Genomic DNA, 17251 nt, shown 5'->3' with positions numbered 1-17251 from the left:
GACTCATCAATGTGCTGAATGTCGAGCAGAATGTCAGACTCCATCAAGAACAGAATCGGCCTGATTGGCAAACAACCTCCGAGCGGAAAAAAATACCCCTTTTATGAAGCCGCCTGCCGCGTAGCGACTCAGCCTTCGACCACAGAAGCTACTCACGGTTCCAGCAGGGAGGAAAAAGAGGCATAGATTGAAATAGACTGAAGTGGAATAAACGTCAGAGAGACAGAGAGCACAGCTGCTTCACTCACTCCCACCATTCAACACAGTTTGGAAGAGGATTCATAGATATATTGAAGTACAACCCCTACCTCCTCTCTCCTCCCCTCTCTGCTCTCTCCTCTCCTCTTCTCTCCTCTATCTCCTCTCTTCTCTCTGCTTCTGTACTCTCCTCTCCTCTCCTCTCCTCTCCTCTCCTCTCCTCTCCTCTCCTCTCCTCTCCTCTCCTCTCCTCGCCTCTTCTCTCCTCTCCTCTCCTCTCCTCTCCTCTCCTCTCCTCTCTCTCCTCTCTCTCCTCTCCTCTCCTGTCCTCTCCTCTCCTCTCCTCTCCTCTCCTCTCCTCTCCTCTCCCTCTCCTCTCCTCTCCTCTCCTCGCCTCGCCTCTCCTCTCCTCTCCTCTCCTCTCCTCTCCTCTCCTCTCCTCTCCTCTCCTCTCCTCTCCTCTCCTCTCCTCTCCTCCTCCTCTCTCCCCTCCTCTCCTCTCCTCTCTCTCCTCTCCTCTCGTCTTGTCTTCTCCTCCTCTTCTCTCCTTTCTCCATCTCCTTTCATCTGATTCCTAAGATGATAGCATTGTACATGGTAGGTCTCCAGAGAGCATGTACACACACACACACAGACACACGCACACGAAAAAGCACACACACACACACACACACACACACACACACACACACACACACACACACACACACACACACACACACACACACACACACACTCTATCTCTCAGGCCATGTCCAGACGAAACCGATTTCGGTCGTATTAGTCAAAGTTATTTGATCGTATGTACCTTTCATCCACACGGAACTGCGTTCTGGCAGCCTGAAGACTTTCTGAGACCGGCTTCCAGAGTGCGCAATTCTGAAGACGCTCCCCTTTTGTCACCATCTTTACAAGCGATACGCGTCTTCTCCTGAACGGATGACGCGATAGCCCACCTTTCCCTTAACCCGCATGTGCAAACTCAGCCAAACATCACCAACCACCGTTGACAACAGATTGACATCTCCCTTACAGTGTTACAGAAGCTATTGAGCTTGATCGGGCTTTTACAGCTAAATGTACTTTTTCTGAAAACCCAAGTAGTAGCCAAGCACATACTGTTCCATAGCATACCCCTTCAGTTGATCATGACAAATCCTCTCTTACCTTGACGATTAAAAAGCCTCCATAATTTAGTAAATAGTATCCCCATGGCATGGTGTTGAGCTGTAGCCAGCAAGCTATGCTATCAACATTAGCTAAATAGCTAACCAACTAAATACAATAGACAGTGGTATCCTGAGGTAATGTTAAATACAGACAACGTTTGCTAGTCGAAAGGACTGGACACTGGTACAAGTTAAACATCAAGCAATTACTTTAATACAACACAGGTAGTTTGAGCCGTGGTCCACTCTCTCTCGCTCTCTCTCTCTCTCTCTCTCTCTCTCTCTCTCTCTCTCTCTCTCTCTCTCTCTCCACTCACGAACGTACTTGCGCCGCGGTGTGTGTCTCTGGAAAACTAGGTCAGCTCAAAAGCACAAAACCGGACGGGTGTATGCTTTCCGCAACGGAGTTCGGTTTCCGGGTTCCTCTGATTGGCCGCGACCCCCACGTGACGCTGCCGCCAGCGCGCACCAGAGCGGCAGAGGTCCCTGCCTTCCTCAATTTATACGCATGGAAGTATTGACTACGCCGTAAGGAATCATTAAAAAAATATACCGTTAACTGGAATATGTTGTGCCTTTACATATATGTTGGATTATGTAATTGGTTTGTCATGACAAACAAATAAAAAAATCGCGATTTACCCACTGGCTACAACACACTCAGAGGCAGGAATACTAAGCTCCCCCTTAAGCTCCAGGAGAGAGGCTGAAAACCCGCAGTTCTTGCCCGACTGATGGGAGCCGAATCCCCGGATCCGATTTGTCTGATGAATACCCCCAAAACATGGAGGTCCCGAATGCATGGAAGTATTGATTGCGCCGTAACGAATAATTAAAAAAATATACCGTTAACTGGAATATGTTGTGCCTTTACACATATGTTGGATTATGTAATTGGTTTGTCATGACAAACAAATTAAATATCGCATTGCCGGCTGTCTCTGGCTTGCTCCAGCGGACACCAGAGCTCAGCCAGCGGCGAGAATATGCTGCCGCGAGCGGCATCGCTGAGCTCTGGCTCTGACTACATGCAGTCACTGAGTGTTGTTGTAGCCAGCGGGTAAATCGCGATTTTTTTATTTGTTTGTCATGACAAACCAATTACATAATCCAACATATGTGTAAAGGCACAACATATTCCAGTTAACGGTATATTTTTTTAATGATTCCTTATGGCGTAGTCAATACAAAGTGTGTGTGTGTGTGTGCGTGTGTGTGTGTGTGTGTGTGAGCGTGCGTGCGTGCGTGTGTGTGTGTAGCCAGTAAAGCCCCATGTGGTGTTCTTAGCTTCATATCTCATGTTAAATAATAGAGATGTAACTATCATACTGCCCTGCGGGCAACACTCTCTCTGGACTCTGAGAGAGCCTCTTGAGTCACTTGGATACAACCACGTAATATGTCTCTCGGCATCTTTGGGAGCTGTACTGTACATTAAAATACTGTATACTATTTTTGTTTTCTTTATTTGCCATATTCAACTGTTGGTTTATCATATCGCTGTAGATGGGCAAAAGCCCTGTGTCATGTCCAAAAGGGTTAAAGTGGTAATCCCTGTGTCATAATAATAATAATAATAATAATAATTCATTTATTTTGTATAGCACTTTTCAATGACCCAAAGTCGCTGACAATAGGCAAAAAAACAAAGAAACATAGAACCACGAGGAAACAGAGAACAATATGAATACACAAGAACATAAAAGCACGAGTAACTGATAACAAATACAGGAGTCAGTGGGGGAGACAGTCGGGAAGTGAGTAAAGGAAACCGAGGGGGGTTGGGGGGGGGGGCAGGAGAGGAGGGAACATAGGGCAGGGGACAAGGGGGTGGTAGGTTGGAGGAGGGTGGTTATGGGTAAGGAAGGTTGAATGCTAGGGAGAACAGGTAGGTTTTGAGTCTGGATTTGAAGGTGGAAAGTGAGGGAGAGTCTCTGATGGTCTGAGGGAGGGTGTTGACAGAGTCACCTGTGGAGCAACAATAACGTGGCCATGACGACAAGGTTCTTCTCATTAGCCTTTAATCGGCGTGGTTTATTCACATATTCATATGCACCATGAGTCCTCCTCTCTCTGTGAGAGCGACGGAGGAAGAGATCGAGGGGGAGGTAACAACTCCTTTTATACCTCTTACCTAGGACTTAGGTAAGGATTTAGGACTATGGGTGGAAATTAGCCCTGTGCTATTCCCGGCATATTTACGTCCTTATCATGCTGTGATGTTATGCATACACTCATGTAAATGATGTTCATTAATTTGCATTGTCCTTAATAAACAAATCTTAACCTGACGTATGTTAAGAGCTACAGGTGTCTCCATCTATCTCAATTCCTATTAGAGATAGAACCCTGTGGCCGCTTGATATCCCCCAGCGAGGTGCTAAACTCACCAAGTTATCGAGTCAATTACTAATCCTAATCACGCTTATTTCATAGTCACTAGTTAGTTGTATCCAGTTCATATGAAATATACTGTAAGCGTTGCAAGCAAAAAAATAGGGATATTATATCATTTATATAACTTTAGCTAAAAGCAGTAATCTGTATTTCAGGCTACCAGAACATAGTCACCTCAGATGAAAGCAGGGCGCGGCCAGCGTCTTGAAACATTGTGATAGAGCAGCACAAGAAAACGCAGTCCACGAATTGGATAAAAGTATTTTAACAAAGTTGGTTTAATTAGAAAAAGTAAGTTTACAAAGAGACTGTCTTGGAGAAGTCCAAGCCAGGAATAATAAGTATAAAACAAAACATCTTTCTCAAGCAGACAAAGAAAACTCTCTTGGTTTAAATCATCTAAAAGATTTAGCTAAGAGCTTAGCATAGCTCTTCAAATCTAAAGAGCACCTTCATGGGTAGGAATGCTCTGAAAAATAACCAGACTAGGTTCCATACACCGCTAAACCTTGTCTGGTGCTACAAAAATCTCGAACTCTCTCAGAGCGAGCGAGCAGAGCCTTATATACTTAGGTCTGCATCATATAAAAACCTCTTACTATTGGTCCGAAAACATAGATGTCATTCTATCAACCAACCAACACACGATACGTAAAAATGATCACTCCTCCCTCTTCCAGCCGTTACTGTAACTAAGAAAGTAATAGATTTCTTGTGGCTGTGGAAAGCCCCTAATGCATCACTGTCATGATTATGCATGTTTGCCATGGTCTGATTTTTACAGAAAGATAGATATAGCCTATATATACATGTACAATACAGTACTCATATACTTAAACATTGGTTGATATGTTTTACACATCATACATGTGTAAAACATCATACATCATGCATGTGGTTTTCTAAATGTATAATGGCTTTCCCTTTTGACAGGGCAGGCAAGGGTTAAAACGTGCCACCCTTCCTTTCGGCTCCTCGGAGTGGAATCTTCAAGGTCGTTTACAGAGGCCACATTCCGACAGCAATAGAAGGCTTCTCTATTCATACTATATAGTGTATATTAGATATTGTAGTTTACACAAGTTACAGTTTTATAGTCTATAGTTATAGTTCTTACAGTTTTACACAAGTAGGGAGAAAGAATACAAAAGACATTCTTCATAATCACTGACTTTCAGCTCGGCGCTTAAGTCAGGGCCATACTCATTCTTTTAACAAGCTAATCTAATACATTGCTTCAAACAGATATATGTTTAATTTTCAGTGTTTCTGGAGTAGTGGTGTTGGGACCCTCTCCGTCTTGGCGCGCGGTGTAGTCGTCTAGGATTCTGGTACTCCGACCAGAATCTGGTAGGGGGTGAGATGGATGTTCCCTCAGGTGTCCGAGAGGTCATCATTCTTTGGTCACGCTGGCTGTGACCTTTGACACGTAAGCATCAATAGCTATGTCCCCTCGCGCCTATAGCGCCCTCTTGTGGAAACAGTTAAGCAATTACATGCAATTGTATATAACACATAACCTCAACACTCCCACTTACGGCTGTCGTGTATACTGTACAACTTTATCTTTCAAAGAAAAGAATAAAGTTCAGAACATCAAAAAGAATATGGCAGTCAAGTGGGCGGCTACGTGGCGTAGTGGGCAAGGCGCTCACCACGAAATGCTGGAGACGCTGGGCTCATCAGTTCGAGCCCAGCGCTCCACATTTGCTTTCAGTTTAGCTGGTCGTCCGTACTAATACACATTGGCCGTATTAGGGGGTGGGAAACTGATGGGTGGGGATCGGGCGGTGTGGACAGCGACTCCTACAGGTCGGTTGGTGCGCCTGCGCAGTAGAATCAGGAAGTGTCGGGGGCAGCGTGAGCCTCCCACGCGTTACTCCTCGCCACTGAGAGATCGAGCTGCGCAGGTGAAAAGATGCGACTGCTGTTACCTCAAGTACCGGAGGGGACTTGTGCTATGTATGACTTAGTCCACATTGCAGCCGGCTTGTGGGAGGCAAGAAACAGCGTTCGTGACAGGGGAGGGTTGAATTGGATGATACGAAATTGGGATGGGAGAAAATATAGAAAATGGGAGAAAAAGTGGATCAAAAAAAGAATATGGCAGTCAATATTACATAGTAGGCAATATTTACACACCAAACATGACCTCTGCAAATCTTCTCAATTTCAGTTTGGAAACAGGCTTTGTCATAGCATCTGCTACCATGTCGTCTGTAGAACAATAAACAAGTGTCATCCATTCTTCTCTGATGACAGATCTGATGAAGTGATATTTTATATCCACATGTTTACACCTCTGTCGGCACACAGGGTTTCTAGCAATTGCAATGGTTCCCTGGTTGTCTTCATAAACAACAGTTTTCTTATATACATAGGTATCCATTCCTTCAAGCAGTTGTTCTAGATAAATACATTCCTGTATTGTCATAGCTAGAGCCATGTATTCGGCTTCACAAGTTGACAGTGCCACTGTGGGCTGTTTCTTTGTTTTCCATGAAACCAGTGAGCTGTCTGTGTTCAAAGTCACACAATACCCTGTGGTACTTCTTCTGTCTGTGGCGTCTGCCGCCCAATCTGCATCACTGTAGGCTTTAAGCCCTAAGCCCTCGCTGCTCTTTCTGAAACAAAGCTGTTTATCTGCTGTACCTTTGAGATAGCGAAAAACATGTCTTGCTGTAATCCAGTGCTCCTCTGTGGGATCAGCAAAATGCTATGACAATTTACTCACTACAAAACATAGGTCAGGGCGAGTACATGTTGTCAAATAAATGAGGCTACCTACAGCTTCTCTGTACATCTTTACATCTGTCAATTTCTGAGCATCCTCTTGGTAGTCTAGTTTTTGATCACATGGTGTTTCCCTTGTTCTACATTCTTGCATGTCAAAACGTTTCAGGATCTTTTCCACATATCTCTTCTGGGATATTTTTACACAACTGGCAGACTGTTCGAAGTCCATGCCTAGAAAATGTTTTAACCTACCTAGGTCTTTCATTTTGAATCTGGTGGATAGCATACTTTTCACCTGGGCCCTGTTTCTTGTACGTGGTTCAACTAAGTCGATCAAGATGTCATTATCCAGCTTCAGTTAACCCGATGTTTGAAGCCGGGATTTTCCTGTTCCACGAAGGTGGATTCAGTCTCGTTAACTCAAGCCAGACTTGCGACTCAGGCTAAATGCGCGCGGCCGCTTTAGGTGAAAAGCCAGCACGTATCGATGGCAGAGATCCTGATTCTCTAACGGCATTGATTGATTAATTGATTTAAGACTTTATTGACAGATTGCAATACGGCTCAATCGCCTCGCCGACAAGTTAAATGCGTTATCTATAGGCTAATTTTAAGTCCCTCATTACCTCAATCAATCAGATTATATTTCTTTAAACTTGCCTGCTGGATTGAATAATCAAATGAGATCTTGCTAGCGAAAATAATTAGTTAACTGTTATACAGAATTACGATACGGCTCTCTTACCTGATTGATGTATAGTCAATCTTTAACTTATCTCCAATGTGGTCTAACGGGTTGTTCTTTTGACTTTCACACAGACGACCGGGGTTCGAGACCCTAGTCGTCTCCTTCTTTTTGCAATATAGGAATAATTCAATTTGGTGCACGTTGAGAGCTATATAAAGAATGACATCCTCAATGCATGTAGATTTATAATATTTTAACTTAAAACCAGGCTACTTTGGCGTATAATCATTAATATTATATTCAAAAAAATCATATTGGAAACACCGGGTTTTGAACCCCGGTCGCTGGGTTGGCAGGCTTGAGCACTACCGCTGCACCACTGTGCCAGATGGGATAAATTCATTGTTTATACATTAATGAACGAGAGACCCGTGTTTAGAATATCCTTTGTTTTGAATGAAGTTTATCTCTTTATCCTCATTCATTAATGTGACGTCAACGGCTCATTCAATTTCTCAAATCCGTCAAACAGCGCATCTCATCAGACATCTTAATCCCAGTTACAATTAAAATAACCACATAATGTGTACATCGCACGAGCGAGCGCCACCGTCGCCACGGTATATATAACGTGCATTATTTAGGACAAAGTGAATTTAGTATCAGCATTTTGGGTCTATTTTACATTTCAAAAGCCCCCTCTGGAAGAATGGAGCACAAAAACGTAATTCAGAATGGTATAATGCAGATCGTAGACTGTGGGAATAGTTTCAGGAAACGAGCTGTCACTTTCTTTGCGGGGGCGTGGCTCTGCGTGATCCGGCTAACTTGAACTTGAACTCTGCTTTCGACCAGGCTCAAACTTTTGGATCTGTTCTGTTGTCATGGTGATTTGGAAAATCCACGTACATGGAACCGGAAAGTCCGGCTAACTCAGTTATCCAGTTAAAGTTATCCGGCTAACTCAGTTATCCAGGTACAAGAAACAGGGCCCTGCTCTAGGTTTCTAGTGTTGTCTGCTACGATGATTAAATCATCCACTTCTGTATTTAAACATGGAATCCACTTCTGTATTTAAACATGGAATACCCTCCTTCTGTATTTAAACATGGAATACCCTCCTTCTGTATTTAAACATGGGATACCCTCCTTCTGTATTTAAACATGGAATACCCTCCTTGATTGAGTACACCCATTTTCCTCCCACTGTCTGTCTACCCTCTGGTAACTTGGTAAGAGTAAAGGTGTGGTTGTCCTCTAGGGACCTCATCTCCTCATCCATTGCTCTCTCCCATTTTCTTGACTCAGGGGACACCATGGCCTTTTTTTCTATTATCTTTTTCCCCCTCCTTTTTCCGATTTTTCTCTGTTGGTCCGGGAGGCCGGAGACTGTCACATGCTTTCCTCTGACACATGCGCAGCCAGCCTGGCAGCGCAGATTCTCACCGGGAGAGTGTAACGTGTGGAAGGTCACACTACCTTTCTCCAGATCCTACCCTCACTGTGCAGGCGCCCCGACCAAACTGTAGGGGTCGCTGTCCACAACGCCCAGGACCCACCCACGGCTTCCCTCCCCCTAACTCAGCCAACGAGTTAGTATAGCGATCAGCCCAAGCCAAGGCAATGCTGACTCTCCGGGAGTCGAGACCGCAGCCTGTTGCATTGGTGACGAGCACAATCTCTGCTATGCCACCTGACCGCAGCCCACCATGGCCTCTTTAAAGGTCTGAGGTACTCCACTCACTACTCTGTAGCAGTAATCAATGCTCGTAAGTGTACTGTCATCCTCGTCACTTTCTCTCTGGGCATAGTCTTTCAGATACTTTGGGGGTTTGTGTCCCCGTGAGGGATACCTCCCACTGCATGAGGCACGTGACGTCACCCTTGGGTGCTCCTCATCATCGTCCTCTGGGGGTTGTTGACTGTCTGTCTGCACGTCTGTGCTCAGTACACTAGGCTGAGGTGTCAGTCTTTCTTCACACCTTACTCTGGAGTCCAGCTCTGGCTCCTCTGTCTGTGTCTCGTTCTCACATGTTGTCTTCGTGACAAATTTGACTAGCCTGTGTTTTTGCACTTTCCCTTTCCCGGGATAATAGACTAGAAAAGCGGGGCTTCCTTTGTCGTGCCCTACAAAGAGTCCTTTTTCACACCTGGACTCAAGCTTTCCTCTGTCCTGCTGGTAAGCATAACACACTGACCCAATTTTTTACATTCTGGCTAGATTACACTTTTTCCCTGTCAGTGCAGTATACGGGGTGGTATAACCAAACAGTCTTTGTGCAGTTATCTTTTCGGTGCCCCTTTTCTCCGCATCGCCAACACGCCAGCTCCGTCGTGGGTCTGGTCTTCTCTCTCGGTGCCGCCCGGGCCTTCAGCACCCTCTCTCCCGCCTCCGCGGCGACTGGGTGTGTGTCTTCTGAGGCCTCAAAGTTTCACAACTTGGCCTTGAACTCCCCCAGCGACATATCCGCTGAACCGTGTGTCACCAGTAGTGTGAACGGTTTGTACATCTCCGGTAGTCCTCTCATAACCATCGCCATCATTAGTCCATCGCTCTGTGCTTCTCCTGCACTCTTAAGCGCCGTAATGATCTGTTCAGCTCTGATGATGTATTCGGTCACAGTCTCTGTGTGCGCTTTCTTTAGCGTGGTCAGTGTTATGTAGAGGGATACGATCCGGGGTCTTCCCCTTCTGATGTAGTGTTCCCTCAACACTTTTAGGCTCTTTCGGCCTTTGTCCTTCGTGTCGCGGAATATCAGCCCCAAGCTCGTGTCGTCTAGCAGTGGTGTCGCTGTTTAATTTGAGGAGGTTATGGGTCATCCAGGTTTGAAGTTCAGTGATGCAGGATTCGATGTGACTGAGGGGAGGGCTGTGGGGGGATTGTGTGCTGATGTAAATTTGGGTGTCATCAGCATAGCAGTGGAAGTTGAGGTGGTATTTACGTATGATGTGACAGAGGGGGAGAATGTAGCAGATGAAGAGCATGTCCAAAAGGGTTAGAGTGGTACTCCCTGTCATGTCCAAAAGGGTTAAAGTGGTACTCCCTGTGTCATGTCCAAAAGGGTTAAAGTGGTACTCCCTGTGTTATGTCCAAAAGGGTTAAAGTGGTACTCCCTGTGTCATGTCCAAAAGGGTTAAAGTGGTAAATATAGTAGTATTATATATATATTTACAATTCAAGTCAAGTCAAGTCAAGAGTTTTATTTGTCACGGCATACAAGTATACAATGAAATGTGGGTGGTCTTGCCCGCAACGATGTGCAATACAGTAGTACAACATATAATAGAATCCAATAAAAACAACATTGTGCAATAGACAGGTAATATACAGGTAATATAGTGGGACATCTCGGTATCTGTACATAGTTATTTACAGAGCATGTAGGACATGTTAGGTCCTTTGGTAGTGCAATACACTGTTACTGTTGCTTTACTATTTTTAAAGTGACCTTTCCTTTGTGGCCCTAAGTGTGGGCGTGTGCAGCATGAGTGTTTGCCTGCTCATGTTAAAGTGGCTGCTAGTGTGCGAGCGTGCACAGCGTGCGTGTCGTGTGTGTGCTCATGTGTGCTTGTGTGTGGAGAGTTCAGTGTTCTGTGGCACTCAGTGTTCATTGTTCAAGGCTCTGATGGCCTGGGGGAAGAAGCTGAGCCAAAGCCTCTCTGTCCTAGTAGCTGGGGTTCGCAGGCGTCTGCCTGACCTCAGCAGCTGGAACAGGCTGTTATTGGGGTGGTGAGGGTCTTTCATTATTCTGCAGGCTCTGGATTTGCACCTCTTGTTGTATAGAACCTGCAGGGGAGGTAGTGCAATACCCGTGGTACGCTCGGCTGCACATTTACATTTACATATACTTACATTTACATTTACATTTAATCATTTAGCTGAACGCTTTTATCCAAAGCGATTTACAAGTTCTGTAACAGGTAGGGTTGGGCACCGAGAACCGGTTCTAATAGGAACCGGTTCCTAACTTCTGGTTCTGGATTCTTAATTTCGATTCTTAATTTACTTTGTTAATAAATACCCTAGTTACAGTACAGCAACCAAATTAAACTGTATCAAGTCAACTGACAATGTGAATAGTATGAAAAAAAATTAAGATTTTTCAAAAAAATTAAAAATCTCCTGCGAAATAACCTGTGACCTGTTTTGACCTGCACGTCAAAGAATCGTAACCGAGAATCGTTTAGAACAGGAATCGAAATGTAGAATCGGAATCGGAACCGGAATCGTTCAAATCCAAACTATGCCCAACCCTAGTAACAGGTAGGGTACAAGCAGGAAGGGTACAACTCTTTCAGTAACAATGTTCGTCAAACAGTGTTGAAACTTGAGTGCTGCAGTCTTGAGTGCATAGCAGTAAAGACTATTAGCATAGTAGGTAGTAATATAGGCAAGGAAGATTATTTAGTGGCAAAGTGCATGATTGTAGAACATTCATTTCAGAAGTGTGTTTTTAGTCGACAGCAGAAAATTGGTCGAGTTTTGGCTGTCCTACTGTAACTGTGGTGGGAAGTTCATTCCACCATTGTGGAGCAAGGACCGAGAATAGCAGGCTTCTCTTTGATGATCCTCCCGGAGCTCGGATAGGAGTGGGTCTGAGGCGGCCAGAAGATGTAGAGCAGAGGGGTCTTGAGGGTGTGTAATTAGACCATTGACCGGAGGTAGATAGGAACCGTTCCCTTCACTGCACGGTATGCCAGGTCAAGCGGATTCGTGTGGCGATGGGGAGCCAGTGCAGCTCTCTAAGAAGTGGGGTAAAATGGGCCGACTTTAGTAGGTTGGAGATCAGGCGAGCCGCTGTGTTCTGTATGTGTTGAAGGGGCTTGGTGATGGTAGTCGGTAAACCAGCAAGCAGTGCATTGCAGTAGTCGAGGAGTTGAGTGGCTTCTTTTGTCAGGAAGGGGCGGATCCTTCTGATCCTTCTGCTCAGGAAGAATCTGCAGGTTACTATCCATTACTAACAGGCCAAACTCACACGCATAACCAACACCACCACGAGGATAACTGGTCTCCCCACAGCCAACCTCACAGACCTAAACAATATGGCCATTGCATACATTGCAACCTCAATAGAAGAGGGCATCACGCACAACCACTCAATATCTACCTCAATAGAACAGGACATCAAAAGGTTGTTGAATGTACAGTAGCTTATCTCTTGTCATTGCAGCAGCACAGTCCAGCTGTCTGAATATACTTAATGTAAACGCATCAGTGTATGTATTACACACCTGTTTCTATCGTGGCAAAGCAATGCCAGAATTATCAAGTGTACAGTATATATATATATATATATATATATATATATATATATATATATATGCGTGCGTGCGTGCGTGTGTGTGTGTGTGTGTGTGTGTGTGTGTGTGTGTGTGTGTGTGTGTGTGTGTGTGTGTGTGTGTGTCTGTGTGTGTGTGTGTGTGTGTGTGTGTGTGTGTGTATTGTTGGCCTCATTCTGCTCCAGCAAATCCTGGGGACTATTCCTCTGCTGAATAATACAGACATAGAGAGAGAGAGAGAGAGAGAGAGAGAGAGAGAGAGAGAGAGAGAGAGAGAGAGAGAGAGAGAGAGAGAGAGAGAGAGAGAGAGAGTGTGAGAGACAGAAAAAGAGAGAGAGGGAGATGTTAAAAACATGTCTATAACATAACCTCTGCCAACAGTTAAAGACAGGTCTATAACAGTATGTTTCTAAAGGTGATTTAAATATGCTGATTTGCCTGTTTCTATGTTTCAACTAGGCATGGGCCTAGTTGCGGTATCAAAACCACAAAAATTACGTTCAGACAGTAGGCGCCGACTGTATACTTCACGTTTCGAATCATGAACTTCAGAAAATACCTGTCAGAAATGTCAACTGGAATGCTGGAATAGGTGGGAGTTACCATGGCTAGCTAGTTAGCTGAAATGGATCATACATGACGTGGTGTGCTGTTAGTTATCTGAAAATAATGCTCTATACACAGGGGGTAATTAACACGAGCTAACGTTAGCCCTTCAACGAGTGGTTTGCATGGACAGTAACGTTAGCTACAGCTTCATTAGCCTAGCTAACGTTAGCTACATATCTAGCATGCTCCCTCCACTCCGACACAGCCTACCTCCTCAAAGCCCCCAGGACTAAGCTGCACCCCATGGGCGATCGAGCCTTCTGCTCTGCCGCACCCAGACTATGGAATGCTCTCCCCATCCACCTTATTATTATTATTATTATTATTATTATTATTATTATTATTATTATTATTATTATTATTATTATTATTATTATTATTATTATTATTATTATTATTATTATTATTATTATTATTATTATTATTATTATTATTATTATTATTATTATTATTATTATTATTATTATTATTATTATTATTATTATTACTAGCAAGCTATAGACAAAGAAAGTTTAATGTGACTGATCTAGTGAGCTAGAATCAGAATATTCCACCCAAATAGCTAATGTGAAATATAAATAACGCAATGGCCATACAAACCCATTCGTTTTGACGGGAGTTAGTTAACGTTAGCTAGTACCGGTGAATCATGTTGCTAATTGATTTCGGTCGACTAACTATAGCGAGATTGGCCTACCTTCCGTTATTCATAATCATGAGAAGGATAGGAGTCTGAGGCGGGATATCGAAAGACGATGCTAAACATTTATTAATGTTAAACTCTGTTGACGTTGAGCTAATGTGCTGACAGGAAAGTAACAAACAACATGGCCAGTGTGGAACCCTTATCCCCAACACATAGTTCCGGAGGTGGTTGTTAGTTAGATGAATTGTTTAAATGTATGTGTCACAATCTGCCCTTTGGACTCAGGAACTCTCTGAACTCTCTGAACATAGACAATCCTCTGCTGCCCTCCGGCGGCCTGTCCGCGGTACTACAGGCAACCACCCTGTGGTTACCTATTGTCTGGAGCCTGTTGACTGTAATTTCTAATGTACTCCCTGTGTATTTGCTATCGGTCCTGTGTGCTCCCCAGTATGTCCATATGTCCTAGTCTAGCCCTGTGTTCCCTGTGTGTATTCATATGTTCGTCTAGTCCTGTATTCCCAGTGTTGTATTATTATTCCTTGTGTCCTAGCCTGTCAAGCTGTTTCTTGTCAATAATTAGTGTCTGTATTTATACGTGTTACCAGTGTTGCACCATTGTTCTGTCTACCCCTGTATCCTGCCATGCTGTTCTGTTCACCCCGTGTACTGCCTACCTTGTCTTCGTGAAGCCCTCTGTATTATCCTTCGTGCTCTCCGTGTATCCAATGCCTTCGTGTTCCATGACATTCCTGCCGTTCGCGGAATTCCCCCTTGTACATTCTGTTCGTGAGTTTATTCTAGTGTTCTTGTTTTTCGAGTCTCAGTCCGTTTCTGCCTGTTTAGTTTCACCTCTGAGCCAGCCCGGCTGCGCCTTTTATGTTCCGTGCTTCGTTCCTGTTTCATTGTTTACTGCTGCTCAGTAAAAGCCTGTTTATCTGCAACTTCGACTCGTGCTTGTCTCTCTCTCACCCATCATTGTCCTGCGCTTGAATCATACACCTCTCCTAAAACATCCCATTACAACAGTATGTTTAATCCAGTAAGAATAGTACTAGGCTATATAACATACATCTGTGCAAGTAGATTACATTACATTAACAAAACGTATTGCCCTTTTGACATGTAGCCTACATAGGCCTATTCATAATCATGAAAGTTTATTTGGAAGTATTTTTTATTCTGTACTTAGTTTGAAAGTGGTCAGACAGTTCCCTCTGTGTGTAATACAGACAGTCTTCACACATTCATAAATAACACTTAGAGAAAAGCTGATTTGTGCACTGTAATAAAAGACGTTTCGTTCAATGGGAAATTTTGTATTATTATTATTTGTTTAATACCGTGATATACCGTGAACCGGGGTATTTTTGCCCAAGGTTATCATACCTTCAAAATGTCATACCGGCACATGCCTAGTTTCAACACCGCCTAACTGCTCTGTATATCATTATTATCATAATATATCATTATTAGGGGTGTAATGGTACGTGTATTCGTCCCGCGAATTTACGGTACGGCCGTCATGGTGTGGTACGTGCAGCCATACGAAGTATACGCCTCACAGCGCAAACACACCAGTCGCGCATGCATGCACTCGTGCCGTGCGAGAACAGCGCGCGTGGCCGGGCACACCGAGTCCGACTTCAGAGCGGACGAAAGTGCACGGAGGAAGGCACATTTACATTGGAACAGCTGCAGGGTCATTACAATTTTACAGTTTTCTTTCGTTGTCTTGTTCGCCCAATAATGTTAACCAAATAAAACCAATGGAAAGACACACACACGCGTCGCCAACACACACACCAACATTCTCCCCCGCCGGACTCTCACAAGAAAAAAAATAAACTTTTCCGGACTGATCATCTGAGCTCCTCTCCAGTTGAACTGCTACTGTGTTTAAATCCAAATAATCCTCTGCCATTGTTGTAACATGTCATCTGTTCTCTAGTATTCAGTCTCGTGAAGTTAAATCCTCTCTAAGTGAAACTGAAACTTAACAAGGATAAGTTGTTAAAGGGGCAGTAGGCAATTAATTTACTCAGTGGATGCCTGAACACAGAATGCCACCAGTATCACTGACTACCACGGCAAGCCTATAGAAAATGATTCTATTTGATAATAATAATAATTATAATAATTATCATAAATATAATAATTATTATAAATATTAGTTTTCTGTTGTACCGAACTCGTACCGAACCATGACCGCAATACCGAGGTATGTACCGAACCGTGGCTTCTGTGTACCGTTACACCCCTAATCATTATTATCAATCATAACATATCATTATTATCATAACATATCACATTGTCACTTCAGGTCCACCCCCTCGTGTTTGAGCGCAAGAAAAATGCGTCCGATGTGAACACAGCCTTACTGTGCTTTCTAACATGCTTCCTATATTATGCTTCCTAACATGCTTCATATATGCTTCCTAACATGCCTCCTATCACATTTCCTATGATTCCTATCACTCTACATTATGCTCCTATCACCGTCTTGCGATAACATTCTAATGCTAATGCTAATTACTATAATTGGAGAGTTGTCAGTGTGTTTGACTTTCTGTTTGATTAGCGTTAGCATACTAGGAGTCAGTGTGCTTGTTAGCATTAGCATGCTAGGAGTCAGTGTGTTTGTCTATGTGTTTGTTAGCAGAGTCAGTGTGTCTGTCTATGTGTTTGTTAGCATTAGCATGCTAGGAGTCAGTGTGCTTGTTAGCATTAGCATGCTAGGAGTCAGTGTGTCTGTCTATGTGTTTGTTAGCGTTAGCATGCTAGGAGTCAGTGTGTCTGTCTATGTGTTTGTTAGCGTTAGCATGCTAGGAGTCAGTGTGCATACTAGGAGTCAGTGTGCTTGTTAGCATTAGCATGCTAGGAGTCAGTGTGCTTGTTAGCATTAGCATGCTAGGAGTCAGTGTGTCTGTCTATGTGTTTGTTAGCATTAGCATGCTAAGATAAATTAACCAATCAACCAATCACCAAATCAATGAACCAATAAATTAATCAATCAATCAATTAATTATTATGCTCTCAAATACATCCACCAAAATATCATCAGAGCAGTAGAGCCATGACGAGAAAACCAGAATGCGTAGTTCGACAGCAGGACAGAAATAATTCCATGACCTTTGACCTTGACACTTGATCACACCTTGGACCGCCGGCCTCGTCGTGTCGCTCCCTAACCTGTTATTTTCCTCCAGGACAAGGCCTCCTGTCCCAGAGTGCTTTGCAGCTCAACAACCAGGACGCCTATGCGGCTGCCGGTTACCATAGCAACCAGGGCCTGGCACTCGGCGAGCCGGCCATGGCCCGTAGCGGCCAGGTGGGGGGAGCCGTGCACAGTTATAACCAGGTAATAAATAAATAAATAAAGCACTAATCCACCACAGGAAAGAACCCAATCTTATGTACAATAACCAGCATGTTCAGCACCATAGACAGTAGCCTTCCAACTGAGCTCAACTGTTCACCTTATCTCTCTCTTACTCTTTCTCTCTCTCTCTCTCTCTCTCTCTCTGT

General features: G+C 43.9%; 1 protein-coding gene across 1 annotated transcript in view; it reads left to right on the top strand.

The window, feature by feature from the left end:
• The window catches only part of ctnnd2b (catenin (cadherin-associated protein), delta 2b), a gene marked incomplete at both ends in the record, with an annotated part of 213541 nt that overhangs the window by 34364 nt on the left and 161926 nt on the right, over positions 1-17251 (top strand). Inside the window, one exon of the mRNA XM_084327635.1 lies at positions 16933-17084. Within this exon, the coding sequence (XP_084183761.1) occupies positions 16933-17084 (152 nt within the window). The remainder of the gene's footprint in view (positions 1-16932; positions 17085-17251) is intronic.

Source organism: Notolepis coatsorum, assembly GCF_963971535.1.
Source record: "Notolepis coatsorum genome assembly, chromosome: 13".
NCBI classification, from domain to species: domain Eukaryota; kingdom Metazoa; phylum Chordata; class Actinopteri; order Aulopiformes; family Paralepididae; genus Notolepis; species Notolepis coatsorum.
This window is presented reverse-complemented; position numbering and strand designations above follow the sequence as displayed.